This window comes from Chrysochloris asiatica, unplaced genomic scaffold (assembly GCF_000296735.1).
Source record: "Chrysochloris asiatica unplaced genomic scaffold, ChrAsi1.0 scaffold00027, whole genome shotgun sequence".
Taxonomy (NCBI): Eukaryota; Metazoa; Chordata; class Mammalia; order Afrosoricida; family Chrysochloridae; genus Chrysochloris; species Chrysochloris asiatica.
In genome coordinates, this window is record NW_006408545.1 from 18850107 (window position 1) to 18868313 (window position 18207).

The 18207-nt window shown below is 41.4% G+C and overlaps 1 protein-coding gene across 1 annotated transcript in view; it reads left to right on the top strand.

The window, feature by feature from the left end:
• Positions 1-10705: 10705 nt before the first annotated feature.
• Positions 10706-18207, top strand: part of SESN1 (sestrin 1) — a 160605-nt gene continuing 153103 nt past the window's right edge. Inside the window, exon 1 of the mRNA XM_006839943.1 lies at positions 10706-11201. Within this exon, the coding sequence (XP_006840006.1) occupies positions 10923-11201 (279 nt within the window). The 5' untranslated portion in view covers positions 10706-10922. The remainder of the gene's footprint in view (positions 11202-18207) is intronic.

Below are 18207 nucleotides of genomic sequence, written 5' to 3' on the forward strand. Positions count from 1 at the left end.
GCCTTCCTTGTATCACGTTCAAACTAAGCGAGATGACATCCCTCCATCCCCACTTCTAAGGAACATTTTGGCTGTACTTCCTCTAAGACAAACTTGTTTGCTCTTCTGACTATCCATGGCATATTCAATATTCCTCGCCAACACTAAAATTTAAATGTGTCTATTCTTTTTCAGTATTCCTTTTTCATTGTCCAGCTTTTACATGCATATGTGGTAACTGAAAATAACCATGGTTTTGGTCAGAGCACCTTTGTCAACAAGAACCTTATAATTGTTACTGTTGTTAAGTGCCATTGAGTCAGTTCCAACTCATAGCAACCCTGTATGGGGTTTCCAAGGAGAGGCTGGTGAGTTTGAGCTGCTGACCATGTGGTTCAACCCAACCTTGCAGTCCAGTGCTTTATCCTACAGGGCCACATCAGGACTCCAAGAACCTTACATATGTATCACAAAATCTTTATAACAGTCTTGGCAAGGTAGGTACTATCATTCTTTTACAGCTGAAAAATAAAAACTCTCTTATCTACCATATCCATGGCTTAGTGAGGCTAAACCACTGGTCAACTTTCTACAGCTGGAAAGAAGTGGAGTTGGGATTCAAGATCAAGATTTTGTGACTCCAATGTCCATGCTCTTCTGACTATTTGAACCTATAGTAGCTACGAGAATAAGTCAAAAAATTCTCCACACTCCCGTTACATTAAAACACCCATCCAAGTCCACGGCTGATGACAACATTGAGCATGCACATAAAATGATTCTGTCAAATAGATGAGTGACAGCGGATTATGTGGCAAATCATCTGCATATCAGCCATGGCTCTGCCTATGAAATAATCCACAGCAGACTTGGTTTTTGAAAAGGCTGTGCAAAATAGGTACCAAAACAAGTCACAGAAAAGCATAAACAGAAGCGTCTGGACATCTGCAAACAAAATTTGAATTGGCACTTGAAGGCAGGTAAAAGTTTCTTTAAAAAAATCATTACTGATGACGAGACACGAATACATCCCTACGAGCCTGAGAGTAAACAGCAGAGTATGAAATGGAAACACCTGCAATCACTGACCAAAAAAGGTTCCGAAGTCAACCATCAGCTGGAAAATTGATGCTTATAGTTTTCTGGGACTCTCAAGGGCCAGTATTGGAACAGTATCAGGAAAAAGGTTCAATAATCAATAAACAGTGCTCCTTATATAGTGAGATGATCACTGAAGAGCTGAAGCCTAAACTTTGGATTAAGGCAGAGGACTGTTATCCAAGGGCACTGTGATGGTGCATGACAATGTATGACTGCACACCTTTACCTACACTGTTGACACTCTGCAAAAACTTCGTTTTCAGGTGTCAAAGCATCCTCCTATAGTCCTAATCTTTCTCCATTGGACTTCACCTGTTTGGCCCCTGAAAGCAGCCCTTCGAGGACCAAGATTCACCTCTGATGAAGAAGTGAAGGCAGCAGTGCACTCATGGCTCACAGCTCAGTCTAAAACGTTTTAATAAGGAATACGAAAGCTTGTTGACAGATGGACAAAGTGTATTGAAAAGCAAGCAGAATATATCAAAAGTGATGTATTTTTCTTTTGTAGAAGTAGATTAAAAGAAATTTTACAGAGTGCAAATATTTGACCCACCCTCATGTATCTCACAACAGCTAGAGTTTCATGTACACAAGCTATCCAAAAGCAGTTTTTTGGATGTTATAAGTGCCACAGAGTTGGTGCTGACTCACAGCGACCCTGTATAGGGTTGCCGAGGAGTGGCTGGTGAGTTTGAACCACAGACCTGCTAGTTCAAACCGACCTTGTTGTTTAGCACATTACCCTGCAGCACCACACCAGGCCTCCTCAGAAACAGTATTAGGTACCATTTACCAGAATGACCTACAGGCTTTTCAAGCAACATGATTAACATGTCCAAATCTGGACTATCATCTATCTCAAAACTGGTCTTCCTATGATATTCCCAACTCTGAGTAATGGAAGGAATTATGCTTCCCCATCTGGACAGCAGTCACCCCAGACTGCTTTCTGTGTTTATCTCATACAATCAGTCAGTCACTAAATTCTGTTGATTCTACCACACTGACCTTCAGCTACTTCCCTATCTTTCCTCATCAGTATCTCTATTCCCCTTTAATGTTCAGCCAATCTTCTTCAAACAACAGTTTATATTCCACATAGATAGCAGGTTTCAAAAGGACACAGACCACGTCTACTTTGTATGCTGCTATATCCTTAGTGTAGGGCTGTGGGTTATTGCGCTGGACTGCAAAGCCAGTTTGAATTGCAAGGTTGGCAATTCAAGCTCACCAGTCACTCCTTGGAAACCCTATAGAGAGTCACTATGGGTTGGAACTGACTCGACGACACTTAACAACAACAACATATCCTTAGTGTCAACCATAGAGCTTGTCCACAGTAGGTTTTCAGTAAATATTGAATATATGAATGAAATTATCTGGCTTTCATCTCTATATTTCCCTGCAATTACAATGAAAAGCTCACTAGTGAACTTCAGCTAGGAAAACGACAGCTTTTCTTAGTAAATAAAACCCAGATTCTACAAGGTTGACAATGAAAGCCGACTCTGTAAATGCAGAAGGGCAATGAGTCCATGAATTCCAATTCTTACCTGAAATATTCACTTTCCTTTTGGGAATCTCATTATCCCTGCCTTTCTTCCTGGCCTGTGAGGGGCTACTGCTCCCCTAATAATGCATTTGCCTAGTTACACCTAGGATTACTTAACTCTTTCCCTTACACCTCATGTGTACACAGTAGAGTTGTTTCACAGAGTTTACAAGTATGTGATCTTTCAGAAGCAGATCACCAGGCCTCTCGCATGAGCTGTGTCTGGATAGGTTCAAACTACCAGCTAACACTCAGGGCCTTCACGGCTTGTTGTTGTTGTTAGGAGCTGTGGAATCAATGTATAACAGAAGGAAACATCATCCGGTCCTGCTTCAGCCTCCCAATCACTGCTATGCTTGAGCCCATTATTGTAGACACCACTGTGTCAAAACATTATTTTGTAACATTTAATACTGTAACCTATAGAAACTCATACTTAAAATTAAATAAAATACTTTCACCTTATTGTGGGTCTCCCTCTTTCTCACTGACCCTCCACTTTACAAAGCACGATGATCTTCTCTAGAACTAGTCCTTCCAGATAACATATCCAAAGTAAGTGATAAGAAGTCTTGCCATCTTAGCATCTAAGAAGAATTGTAACTGTATTTCCAAGTTAGACTTGCTCATTCTTCTAGAAATCCATGAGTGTAAGTCAAAAAGTATTACTGTCAGAAAACACCAGAATGTTATCAGATATAGAGCCAGATCAGTCCCCCAAAATATGACTGGGGAACAGCTGCCTCTTAAACGTAGAGTTGACCATGATGACACAATCGGAATATAGCTTCTGAGACTTTCGTTTGCTGATGAGGCACAACTGAGAAACTGCTGTAAACATCTATTAATAATGAGAACATGGAATGTATGAAGTATGAGTCTAGAAAAACTGGAAGTTGTCAAAAATGAAACGGAAAGCATACAGCTCAATATCCTGTGCATTAGTACACTGAAATGGACTGGTATTGGCCATTTAGAATCTGACAACCATATGGTTTACTATGCCAAGAATGACAAACTGAAGAATAGCATTGCATTCATCACCAAAAGAACATTTCAGGATCTGTCTTGAAGCATAATGCGGTCTGTGATAGGATATCTATACACCTGCAAAGACGACCAGGTTCCTGGAGTGGAGCCATAGGATAAGCATGGGATTGCAAGTGGTAAGGCTGGCAGTTCAAACCAACCAACTGGAAACCATCTAAAGGGTCACTATGAATCAGAACTGATTCAAGGGCACTTAACAGCAAAAAAAGACAAGGAAGACCAGTTAATACCACTATTCTTAAAATTTACACTCCAATCACTAAACTAATGATGAAATTGAAGAATTCTACCAACCTATTCAGTCTAATACTGATCAAACATGCAATCAAGAGGTACTGATAATTACTGGTGACTGGAATACAAAGGTCAGAAACAAAGAGGAAGGATGAGTAGTTGGAAAATACGGCCCTGGTGACAGAAATGATGCTGAAGATGGCATGATGAATTTTAGAAGACCAATGACTTATTCATTGCAAACACCTTCCTTAAATGACTTTACATACAGCCCTCACCAAATGGGATACACAGAAATCAAACTGACATCTGCAGAAAGAGATGATGGAAAAGCTCCATTATCACTAGCCAAAACAAGGCCAGGGGCAGACTGTGAAACAGACCATCAATTGCTCATATGCAAGTTCAAGCTGAAACTGAAGAAAATTTGAACAAGTCTATGAGAGACAACAGGAACTCTGGTAGCGTAGTGGTTAGGAATCGGGCTGCGAACGCCAAGGTCAGCAGTTCGAAACTACCAGCTGTTCCGCGGGAGAAAGATGAGGCGTTCTGCTCCCGTAAAGATTTACAGCCACAGAAACCCTGTACAGGGTCGCTATGAGTCGGAATCGACTCCACGGCACATAACAACAACAACATGAGAGCCAAAATATGACCTTACGAAAATATTCTACCTGAATTTAGAGATCATCTGAAAGACAGATTTGATGCATTAGGCACTAACGACCAAAGATTAGAAGAGTTGTGGGACAACATCAAGAACACTATTCAGGGAAAAAGCAAAAGGTCATTAAAAAGAAAAGAAAGAAGGAAAACACCAAAATGAATGTCAGAAGAGACTTTAAAACTTGTTCTTCTCTGTAGAGACGCTAAAGCAAATGGAAGAATTGAGGTAAAAAGAGCTGAACAGAAAATTTCAAAGAGCAGCATGTGAAGACAAAGTCATGTATTATAATGAAATGTTCAAAGACCCGGAGCTAGAAAACCCAAAGGGAAAAACTGAAGTATTTCTCAAGCTGAAAAAACTGAAGAAAAAATTCAAGCCTTAAGTTGCAATAGTGAAGGATTCTATTGGCAAAACACTTAATCATGCAGAAAGCATCAAAGAAGAGGAATACAGAGTCACTGTACCAAAAAAAATGGTCCATGTTCAACCATTTAAAAGTATAGCCCATGATCAAGAGCCAGTGGTACTAAAGGAATAAGTTCGAGGTGCACTGAAGGCATTGGCAAAGAACAAAATTCCAGGAACTGATGGAATATAAATTATAATTTTTCAACAAAGTGATGCAGCACTGGAGACACTCACTCATCTATGCCAAGAAATATGGAAAGCAGCTACCTGGTCAACTGATTGGAAGAGATCCATTATTTGTGCCCATTCCAAAGACAGGTAACCCACCAGAATGCAGAAATCACTGGATAATATCATTGATATGACATGCAAGTAAATTTTTGCTAAAGATTACATTGACAGGGAACTGCCAGAGGTTCAAGCTACATTCAGATGAGGACACAGAGCTACGGATATCATGGCTGATGTCATATAGATCTTGGCTGAAAGCAAAGAACACCAGAAAGATGTTTACCTGTGCTCTACTGACTATGCAAAGGATTTCAATTGTGTGTATCATGACAAGCTATGGACAACACTGTAGAGAATGAGTATTCTGGGACACTGAATTGCGCTCATGAGAAACCTGTACATAAACCAAGAGGCAGCTGTTCACACAGAACAAGGGGGACACTGGTTTAATATCAGGAAAGGTGAGCTCCAGGGCTGTATTCTTTCACCATACTTATTCAGTATGTACACTGAGCAAATAATCTGAGAACCTGTATAATATGGCATCAGGATTGGAGGACAACTCATTAACAACCTGTGATATGTAGATTGTTCAACCCTGTTTGCTGAAAGTGAAGAGGACTTAAAATACTTACTGATGAAGATCAAAGACCACAACCTTCAGTATGGGTTGCACCTCAGTGTAAAGAAAACAAGAATCCTCATCACTAGACTAATAAATAGCATCATGATAAATGGAGAAAAGATTGAAGTTGTTAAAGACTTCATTTTATTTACATGGATCCACAATCAACACTCATGGAAGCAACAGTCAAGAAACCAAATGATGTATTGCATTAATCAATTCTGCTGCAAAAGAACCATTTAAACGTGTTCATGAGCAAATATGTCAGTTTGAGGACTAAGGTGTGCCTGACCCAAGCCATGGTATTTTCAAAAGCTTCATATGCATGTGAAAGTTGGACAATGAATAAGGAAGACCACAGAAGAATTGATGCACTTGAGTTATGGTCTTGAAGAATATTAAAAGTACCATGGACTGCCAAAAAACAAACAAATCTGTGTTGGAAGTATATCCAGAATGTTACTTAGATGCCAGGATGACTAGACTTCGTCTCTCATACTTTAGGCACATTACAGGAGGGCCCAATCCTGGAGGATACCATGCTACCTAAAGCAGAAGGCCAGCAAAAAGGAGGAAGACCCCTAACAAGAAGAACTGGCACACCAAAGAGCTTAAGCTTTACAACAATTGTGAGGGTGGCGCAGGACTGTACAGGGTTTCGTTCTGCTGTGTATAAAGTCAATTATGAGTTGGAAAAAACTTGATGGTGCCTAACAACAACAAACTCCTGATCTCCTTTCTCTGCCATGCAATCCACATAGACACACATCTGCTTCATCACACATCTGCTTCATCTGCAGACTTTCTCATGAGAGAAACTGGCAATTCTTTCCTTCTAGTTGCTCAGGTTCAACACTTTGAAGTCATCTTTGACTCTTTTACTGTCACAACTCACTTTCAATTTGTCAAGAGAACCTGTTGCTAAACAATCAAAATACATCCAGACTCTGATTCTTCGGTCTCCACAGTTAATACACAGATTCAAGCCACCACTATCACCTCTCACCTGGATTACTACTGTTCAGCTTCCTAGTCTCTCTGCTTGTACCCTTGCTCCCCCATAGTCTAAGCTCAAAACAATTTAAAAGAAGTTTGTTGTTGTGAAGTGCCATCGAGTCAGTTCTGACCCATAGCGACCCTGTATAGGGTTTCCGAGGGGCAGATGTTAGAAAGTCAGATTGTGCCCTCATTTGCTTAAAACACTTCAAGGGCTTCCTATCTCAATCAAAAGGCCAGAGTCCTTTCAATCACCTCTATGGTTGCCTACTAATACCCTTTTCCTCTGTGACCTCGTGTTGGTATGTTTGCTTCTATTAATTACACTCCAGCCATATTTACCTCCCTTTTCAAATATGCATGCACGGGGGCACTGGTGGTTTAGTCTTAAGAGTTCTCAGCTTCCATGCAGAAGACCCAGTTCTAATCCCAGCCATGCTCCTTGAGCACATTCAACACCAGTCTGTCAGTGGAAATATACATGTTGCTGATGCTGAATGTGTTTCAGTGTTGCTTGGAGATTAAGATGAACTAGGAAGAAAGGCCTGGCAGTCTACTTTTTAAAACCAGCCAACAAAACCCATATGTATCACAATGGTGCCATCTACAAATGAGAATGGAGATGACTCAGGATCAAACATCTTGAACTGTTGTTGTTGTTAAGTGTCACTGAGTCAATTCTGACACCTAGCAACTCTGTATATGGTTTACAAGGAGTAGCTAGTTGGTTTGAATTGTCAACCTTGCAGTTAGCAGTCCAGTGCTTATGCAATAGTGCCAAAACAGGACTCCAGAGTCGCCTTGCCGACTTATAGTGACCCTGCACAGGGTTTCCGAGGCTGTAAATCTTTAAAGGAGCAGAACGTCTCATCTTTCTCCTGCAGAACCGCTGGTAGTTTTGAACTGCTTACCTTGAGGTTGGCAGGCCGACTCATAACCAGTACGCTACCAGAGCTCCTTAACAAGGCGGCTATACCCTGCATGTTTGAGTTGCACTGGCTGCTCTCACTACTTGGATATTCTTCCCCCTAGCTTCTTCAGATTCCCTCAAGCCCCTTTCTTGAATTACCTTATTTAAAAGTGAACAATGACCTACAAACCAACACTCCCCATTCTTCTCCTCAGTTTTATCTTCAAAGCATTTGTCTTCATTTGATTCATTATACATTTACATATTCAGGAACTGTCTATTTCTCCCTAGTAAAATATAAGCTCCATAACAAAAGGTAAACAAATTTGTGCTCTAGTTTCAGGGTCCTTTAGTACTCCTGGTGTGACACTGTAGGATTAGCAATGGACTGCGTACAGATGAGATCATATTTAACTATGGAGTGAAAAGGAACATTACACCTTGAGAAACTACCCTACCCTTTGTGGGCTGGGTAAAGAAGGTAGAGGCCACAAGACTAGCAAAAAATGAATCTTTTGTTTTTGAAAATCACACTTACAACACCTTTATTTCAATTCCAACCAGTAGCGTCAGAATGCTGTGAAGCCAGCCAAATTAGATCAATCCATTGGTCACTTTTAGAAATTACCTGAAAACTTCACAGTATCTGTCCTTCGGGAGTTTTGAGATATATATATACACACACACAAAAAGCCATCCTTTCCCAAATACATAGGACTTGGATTATTGCAGTTTTCTTAAAGTACCATACCTTTCTTTCTTCTGGGCCTCAGCACATACTTTCTTTAGATCCCCACTTTCTCTGTAGGAAAAAAACAAAACAAAACTCTGGTGACTTTCCAAGTCTTGGATAAGTGGTACTCTTTCTAGACACCTCAAAGATAACATCCTATTAGAGTGGTTTTTTTGTTGCTGTTTGTTTAACTACATAGATGCAAACTGTGTCTCTTTCATTGTCTACACTGTGCCTAGCAAGGCTAGATTTTTAGAACTACATCTATTCTGCAACGTGAAGAATTGAATCCAATCTATCAGTCCATCAATGGTCTTTCAAACCTCAAGTTTTCTCATGGTGTACGTCTCTTTAAAAACAAACAATAATTTATTAACAAATGACTATCTTTTAAAGATACTAAATATGGGAGATTTCAGTGGGTGGTTCCTCCCCCTCATACGGTATCCTTAAAGGCTGCAAGAATTGTTACAGAGGAATCTTGTTTAGTCTCACTCGAAACGGACTTGACAAGCCACTTTCAACGCCCTGCGTGGCTTTATGCGACTGCTCAATAAAGCAGAGATTATCCCTGTGCAGAAGTAAACAAAGGCTCAATTGCACATGGATCCCTATTTCACCCCGCGCGTGGTCACTAGTGAATGTGCAAGCAGCGTCTGCAGCACTGGAGCACCCATTTTCACTTTAGCCCTTTCACAGATAACCAATAAGGTTGCTCCTTTCAATCCAACCTATGGAATCTCGAAATCCACACCTCACCATGCGCCGGGGCTTGGACTAGTCCTTCCTACTCAGATTCCTAGAGAAAGTCCCTTAGAATGAGAGTAGTAGCCCTAGATGGCTTCGTTTCAGAAATTCCAAAAGAAAAAAAGAAAAATCTTGACGAAGATAGTCAGGAAAGGAAGCAGTCAAGCCAAGCCCACAATCTGTCAATCCGTTTCCTAACCGTTGGCTCTTGGCTCATAGGGTCGACACAGGCAACGCTGCGGTAATTCCTGGGGGTTGTAGTTTCTGTCGCAAACAGAACGCAAGCAGCATAAAAACTACATTTCCCAGAAGTCAAAGCGATGGCCTCCTCCCCTTCTCTTCCCCCCTCCCCACCTACCTATGCTCCGAGGTTTGGCTCAATAAAGAGGCCGTCACTATATCTAGACGAATCTTAAATTTAGCCTGTTTCTTCCAGTAATGCCCCTTGTCTTGTTTCTTCCCGCTGCTTGTCTTGATAAAGTTTCAGTGTACTTCTTAATTTTTCCCCCGTTCTCCACACCAGGAACATCAAACGTCTAGGAACGGAAAACGCCCCCGACGCGTTAAGTGCTTCTTAAGGCGCATGCGCCGCACTTGCCGTCACGCACGCACAAGAACCGGCAGCGGTTGGCGGCCGCGCGTGGAGTTGGGGTCTGGAGGTAGCCTGCGGGAGGGCGGGGCTTTTTCCAAAGGCTTTGCCTTCGCTAGTCGCGCCTGCCTGGGCGGGGAAGAGGGCGCAGGGGCAGGGGCGGCTCCTGGTTTATGCCGGGCGGGGAAAGGGGTGGGGCTGGGGGGGTGAGGACCCTATCTCCCCTCCCTGCTCCCGCCCTCTGGGCCGATCCCCACCGATGGGGCTGGGCGAAGAGGCGGGCTCTGCGCCTGGGGCCCTGCCGCTCCGCCAGCTCTGCGGCCCAGCTGGGTGCGGGACCGCCCAGTCCTCCTTTGGCTTGGCGGGCCGTGGGCTAGGGCGCAGGGATCGGAGAAGGAGCGGCGTCTTCCCGGGGGACTGGATCAGCAGGGCCAAGGGCGCTGTCTTCCAACGTCGTCGTCGCTGCCAAGACTACAGCTGCTGTAGGCTCCTGTCCCCCGGGAGCGCTCAGTTCTCTGACCGCTGCGGCCAGTGGGCCAGGGTTCGGCGCTGCATCCCCGCCGGCGCTCAGCGGTCCGCTGGGGCGCTGGGAGGAGCTGCAGAGGGCGGGGACTGGTGCCGGAGGAGAGGCGGGGTGGAAGCGCTCAGGAGACCGCGGTGTTGGCACAGACAAAACCCCGCAAGATTGGAGCACATTCAACTGGTACCAGCCTTTGGGGACAGAGCACGGACTTGACAGCTCTACGACGTGATCATATCCGCTGACCCCGCGAGACGGAGGAGACCACTTCTCCGAGACTCCCTCTCCACCAGAGCCAGTGCCGAAGGTTGCAACTTTCCAACGCCACCCACCCCCGAACCCCGCTTCAATCTGACCATTAGTAGACTGCTTCTTGGTGTAGAATGACAGGGTGAATTTATCTTGTAGATTGGTGGAAAATATCTATATAAGAGACAACTGGTTTCAAATGTCACCCGAACGTGCGCTTTCGTGACGACTCGGTTTCCCTGACTTTGCTCTTTGTAAAAAATACAAACTGCTTTGGAGAAATGGTGAAAGGTAACTGAAGACTGAAAAGGAAAAAGCTCCCAAGTTTGATATGGCTGAAGGAGAGAATGAAGTGAGATGGGATGGACTGTGCAGTAGAGATTCAAGTACCAGAGAGACAGCACTGGAACACATTAGACAAATTGTTTTGAGAAAAACCGAGTATCTTTGTTCAGTGAAAGAGACACCTTATCGTCCATCAGAAGGGCTTTCAAATGCTGTTTCTTTGGATGGGTTGAATAAGCTTCTTGCTCATCTGCTCATGCTTTCTAAAAGGTGTCCCTTTAAAGATGTAAGGGAGAAAAGTGAGTTTATTCTCAAGAGCGTCCAGGTAAGTAGAGCCTTCTTATAAGTACAATTGTCTATCTAGTATAGTAAAATTGTACTTGCAATTACTTTGTATTCCTTCTAATAGGTTGTCACGTTGTAAACTCGAATTATGAGTTTATAATACATCTTAATACATGAGAGTATTCAGTAAAAACCCTGAAATTTGAGTTAGCATAGGAAAAAACGTACTACAATAAAAAGCAATTTTCTAATATGAGTAATGAAAATATTGTCTTTCTAGGGAATTTTAGGCAGAAACTATATTCTTGCTGGAAATATATATGATAGTTAATTGCATATAGACTTACTTTTCTATATATTCACTTTAACATGTTGTTGTGAAGTATAGGCAGTATACTTTTCACATTATTACAAATGTGGTCAGTGTGGCAAGTGTCCCATGTAAAACCCTTTAAAAATGATAAAAGGTATTCAATGTTTCCTAGTTTGTTTGTTCAAGATAATCGCTGAAACAATTTTCTCTTGTTCTTAAAAGCAAAACAAAAAACAAGGTGTGCTCTCTAAATGTAAGCCCTCCCCCTCTTTCTTTCAAAAAAAATAATTATATACAATAATGCAAGTACTTCACATCTTCAAGTTGAACCTAGATAGTGTATATGGTGGGAACAATTTCATGGTCAATGATTCAAGCAACTTTTTCTGTGTTTGCTTGCATGATTTGTTTGTTTTCACATACATTTAAATTGTGAGTGCAGTAGATTAAAAATGTTTTCCCCCATCAATTTATTTATTATAAGTTTACTTTTTGTTTTATTTTTTTAGAGGAAGTTTGATTTTAGGTATTAAGAATGTTCAGTGTTCAATATTCTTTATGTATACTTGTCTGTGTATTAGGTATTCAAACCACTTGTGTTGTTCCAAGTCATAGTATGTGAAGTCTTAAACATTTATAATTGACTTGGCTATATATGTAAACTAAAATTAGTAGTTTTTCTGGACTGACTTAAGTTTTGTTTAAAACAACAGAAAAATAATAATTTCCATAAAACTCAGACTCTATTTAAGATCTTGGGGTATTTCTTCTCAAGAACACTTTGGAAACAATCATTACAATTCACTTATCCAGAGTTACCAAAAATAAATTAATTTTCTAGAGACCTGAAAATTCTATGTATCAAAAGTTATTTCTTTCTCTTATCTCTTTGACTGTGGTGACTAAATGGCTTCCCCTGCCCCCAGTACTTGGAGGTTCATCAGAATGCACCACAAGTACAGTTGTATAGCAGAGGGTGGAATCTATAGGACTGTATGACCCTACGCTGAGAGATGCTGTTGCGATAATGTTTTTGGAATTTTGTGTCTAATTGGTAGTTTTCTGTCTCTTCTCTTGCTGTCAATATACTTCACTTTGATGTCTTGCTGAATCTTTCATTTTGCTGCATATTTATGTTATTAGAGTGGGAAACCAAATAACCAATTTTGTTAAGAATTATATTGAAAAATAGAAACATGTGGGCTCTAGAGAAGTTATATTGAAAATGGAAACAAGTTCTAAAGAGTTATATTGAAAAGAGGAACAAGGTTAAAGGTCTGTGATATAATGGTAGGTAAATGGGTCCTGGATCCCCGGGTGGTGCAAACTGTTACCATGTTCAGCTGCTAAACAGAAGGTTGGAGGTTTGAGTCCACTCAAAGGCTCTGGCAATCCATTTGTAGAAAATCAGCCATTGAAAACCCTATGGAGCATAGTTCTACTCTCACACACATGGGGTCACCATGAGTTGTATGTAATCAGTTTGACACCAACTGTGTTTTTCTTTTTTTAAAATGGCACTGGAGTGGGACGAATGTAGCCTCAGATTCTATTCCTTGGTGATTCAAGCTCACCATCCACTCCTTGGAAACCCTATACAGGGTCGCTATGAGTCAGAACCGGCTTGATAGCACTTAACAGCAACAACAACATTGTATGTACTAAGAAAGCCTGGTGGCATAATGGGTTATGAGATCGGCTGCTCACTGCACGGTCAGAAGTTTGAATCTACCAGTTGTTCTGTGGGAGAAAGATGAGGCGCTTTGGTCCCATAAAGATGTTCAGCCTCAAATGTACGCATCATGAGTCAGAACCAACTCCACGGCACACAACTACCATGACAACCCGTAATGTACTAAGGAATCTGATGGCATAGTGATTAAGCACCTGGCTGCTAACCAGAAGGTTGGTAATTTGAACCCACTAGCCACTCTGTAGAAGAAAAACGTGGCAATCTACTTTTATAAGGAAATTGATGTTGTTAGTGCTGACTCATAGTGGCCCTGTATAGAATTTCTGAGGAGCAGCTGGTGGGTTTGAATTGCCGACTTTCTAGTTCAAAGTCCAGTGCTTGATCCTACAGCACCACACCAGGAGTCCCTCATAAAGCCTTGGAAACTCTATGGGGCAGTTGTCCTAAAGGTTACTGAGTCGGAAGCAACTCACTGGCACACAACAACATTAATGTACTGCTTGGCCTCTCTCAGTTTGGGTTTCCACATCTACAAGTCTAAAATGGGGATACCATGGTAGAGCTGCTTTGAGAATGAAATGAGGTGGACAGTACCCCAGCAGGGAGTGGACGTGCCTCTCCCTTTTCATAAGTGAAATACATGACTTATATAATATTTGGAGTGTGGCGCCGTAGGATTAGCTCAGGACTGCAGGGTCAGTTTAAACCACAAGGTCAGTGGTTCAAACTCACCAACCACTCCTTGGAAACCCTCTACAGGGTTGCTATGAGTTGGAAGTGACTCGACGGCACTTAACAACAACAACAACATATTTATTTCAAGACTCATTCATCTTTCCAAAAGATTTAAAAATCACTTCTATTGTGAAGGTTTCATGTAGATTTGTGCTCGTTTTCATCTATTGCACTTTATTCCCACCACAAGTAAAACAGACACTACCCTTATTTTGCTTTTAGTCACATGCTTATGTGTCTGTCTTCCTTCCCAGGGCTGGTATCGCAAGAATATTGGCTAGAACCTGCAAGCTACTAAATAATATTTAGTGGATATGCAGTTGACTTCTTTTTGTTTCTAAATCAGACAATAGATGAAGTTACCTGATAAGTAAGTTTCTACCCCTACATCATTTAATCAACAAATGTTTGTTGAACCCCTGGCGACTGTCATTCTAAGAACTGCCACAGAGTTGATTTCAGTTGCTAGGGACCCTAAAGGACAAAGTTGTTAAGTGCCATTGAGTTGGTTCTGACTCACAGCAACCTTCTATAGGGTTTCTGAGAAGTGGCTGGTGAGCTTGAAGCTTGAACCTTGCAGTTCAAATGGCTTTGCAGTCTGGTGCATTAACCCACAGCACCACACCAGGATTCCATAGTACTGAGTAGAACTGGCAAATAGAGGTTCCAAGGCTATAATCTTTATGGAAGCACACTGTCACATCTTTTTCCTATAGAGTGACTGTTGGGTTCAAACCACAGCCAAGTGCTTAACCACTGTACCATCAAGGCTCCTGGACTGTGGACCAGTGGACAATTTTGACATTCTACTCAAGGAAGACTATTGTAAAGAAGTAAATATGAAATTTTATCTTTAGATGAGGAAAGAGTTCCTTAAGGAGATGACATTTAATAAGAGACTTGATGAGTGAATAAATCCAGGCCAAAGTGAGATTTATAAGGGGGAGCATTCCAAACATAGGAAACAGTATATGTGAAGGCCTCTTGGTACAGAGAGTAGATGAGTTGTAAGAATTCAAAGTAATGAAAAAATGTTTGGAGTATACAGTTTGAGGGGACCATGAAAGCTTACAAACACATGCTTTGGAATCAGACCTGGGTTCAAATTTTGGCTCCAATATTTTATTAACTCTGTGCTGTTAACTTGTTTAATCTCTTTTATGTCTCAAGGTACATTATCTGTCTTTGATTTAGTGTCCTTAAAATGAAGATGATGTTAATAATACCTGCCTCACAGTGTTGCTGTAAGAATAAAATGAAATAATCTTACGAAGTATAGTGTAGTACCTACCTACAGACCCATTGCCATCTAGTTGATTCCAACTCTTAGCAACACTAGAGTTTCTGAGACTGTAAATCTTTATGGGAGCAGACAACCTCATCTTTATGTTTAGGAGTAGCTGATGGGTTTGAGCCATTGTTACGGTTAGCAATCCAATACCTAACCCACAGCACTTCCAGGACTCTTGACTTAGTACAGTGCCTAGCACATAAGAAGTGCTCAATAAGTGTTATATATTCTTACTGTTACTAGGTATATGGCAGGCCCTGATAAGGGGTTTAGACTTTATCCTAGGAACAATAAATAGGAAGCCTTTGAAGGGTCTTGAACAAGGTGGTGACATGACTGATGATGTGTTAGAAGGACCATTCCGGAAGCAGTGTAGAGAATGGATTTCTAGGGTCAAGAGTGAGTGCTCAATATCAGTTAGCAGGTTGTTCCAGTAGTTGAGGAGAAAATGATGGTGGATAGGATGTGGTAAGGGAAGTGGAAAAAGTGATGGGCTTGGGAGATATCTAAGAGAAATCACAGCATATAGGATTTAATTGGATTTAGGCGATGAGAAAAACATTAAAATGAAGAATGACTCTTTAAGTTTCTGGTTTGAGCTTCTGGGTGAATAGTGTGATTGTCTCCTGAGACAGAAGAGTGGCAGGAGGTTGATTTAGGGAAAACGTGATGCGTTTTCTTTTAGACATGTTGAAGTTAAGGTGCCTATGAGACATTCGGTTAGAAACAGCTCCTTAATGGCTTTCTGCCCTCGCTGTTTCTGTTCTAGTTCTACTATTGTAGTCTCCTACTTCTCCAGACTTAACCCATCCCCACCTTCATGTTCATCCTCCACAGAGCTGCAGAGCCATTTATCCAAAAGGAAAATCTGGTATGTTACTGTCTTGCCTAAAACCTGTTAGCAGAGGGCTAGAGTCTGAATTCTTAAGAATGGCATATAATGCTCACCATTAATTGGCTTCCATGTAGCTCTCCAGCCTCACTGATCAGCCACATCTCTGCCCAACTGCCCCCTGCTCTAGCATCAGCCTCACATCTGAAACCAAATGTTAATTAAATGCAGTGCTCCATAATGCTGTCTCTTGTTTGTTAATAAGAGGCCATTGGTGGTTCATTGTCTTCAATTTCAGAGAGGCAAATTCTTTTCCCAGCCAGTGCACAGCCACCACCTGGCAGTGGAGACTTGTGTGTTGCTATGATGCTGAACAGGTTTCAGTGGAGCTTCCAGGATAAGATGAACTAGGAAGAAAGGCCTGGTGATCACTTTTGAGTATCAACCAATGAAGATCAGATCACAATAGTCTGATACACACCTCATCATGGGAATGGCACAGGACTAGGCAGTGTTATGTTCCATTATGCCTGGGGTTGCCATAGGTCAGGGGCCAACTCTATGGTAACTTACCACTACATCGTTTATTAGCAAAGCAAGGAAAGCTGAATGGCATGTGCAGTTCCTGTAGCTGTTTCCAAAGGCCCTTAATGGCTATCGGGAGCTCAGAGGACTATGATCAGGGAGGAAGAGATAGTGGGACAGGATATATTCAACTTCAAAAGCCTAAATCTATCCAAACTTGGCACATTGAGAGATAGCATCCTCTGTTTATGCTCCTGTTGGCAACTTACTGATTTCACATCAACACCACACTTTAATCTATTGAACACATTTTGTGGCACTTCTCCGTGCTAAGGGACTATGCTCAGAACCTAAAGATCAGTAAAATGTGTTCCCGGCTTTTGAGGACAGTCTATTCTCATAGGAGGCTTCATGTTGGTTTCTTAAAAAAACTTCCTAAAATCCCCATGACTTCTTTTTCGATATGCTTGATCCTTAAACAAAGGACCAGAAGTATTATCGCTGACTACTAATATAGTCTGATGACCTATAGTCTTGATGCATTTAATTAAGGAGGAAATGTGAATGTATAAATATATACAAGTATATATATGTGAATCCTGGTGTGATGCTGTATGATAAGCATGGGGCTGCTAACTTATCAACAGTTCAAACCCACCAGTCTACTCCTTGGAACCCCTATATAGGGTCACTATGAGTCGGAATGGACTCAGTTGCACTTAAAAACAACATCATATTTATCACACACATCCATATTTAATGTGTATGTATGTATGTGTGATATATAAGTGTATATGCATATCTTGGATCCCTGATATGGCACTATGGGTTAATGTGCTGGACTGCAAGGTCAGTTTGAACCTCCAGGCTGGCAGTTTTAGCTCACTAGTCGCTCCTTGGAAACCCTGTACAGAGTCGCTATGAGTTACAATCACCTCTGTGGCACTTGTCAATAACAATGACATATATATCTTAAAATTCCATTTTTCCATGAACTTTTTGAAGCCCCCCTCGGGTATACATACATCTCAAAGGATTGTTATTAGTTCCAGATTGTTGTTAAGTGCCATCGAGTTAGTTCTGACTCATGGTGACCCTGTATAGGGTTTCTGAGGAGCAGTTGGTTGATTTGAACCTCTGACCTTGTGGTTAGCAGTTACATGCTTATCCTACAGCACCACACCAGGACTCTATACCCAGATTAGCCAGGTTCCTTTTCAAGAATAGCGATTTGATCATTTTTATTTCTGTACTGTGAACAAAGAAAACTTTTATTTTCATAGAAGCTCACTAATAATTAACATAGTATAAAAGTAATTTGATTTGTAATAGAAAGTTTAGACTAGTAATGAAGTTTTTACCTTTGTTAAATGGAGTTGGGAAGGCTTTCATTTATTGAAGTGATTGTACCCTCCCAGGAAAAAATACTTTAGCAGTAGGGTATGATACACATTTACAGTTCTTAGTGTTGCAGGTAGAGTATCAAGCTTTGGTATCCATTTGGGTAATAAGTAGCTTGTGGAGTAAATCTGGGGATTGGGCCAGTGGGATTCATTCTTTGATTCAGCTGTTACTACCTTTTTGCTTTCTATTAACTTTTTGTTTTGTTTTCCTCAGTATAGTTAAGTGATGATGTCTCTCCCCTCATGGTTACAAG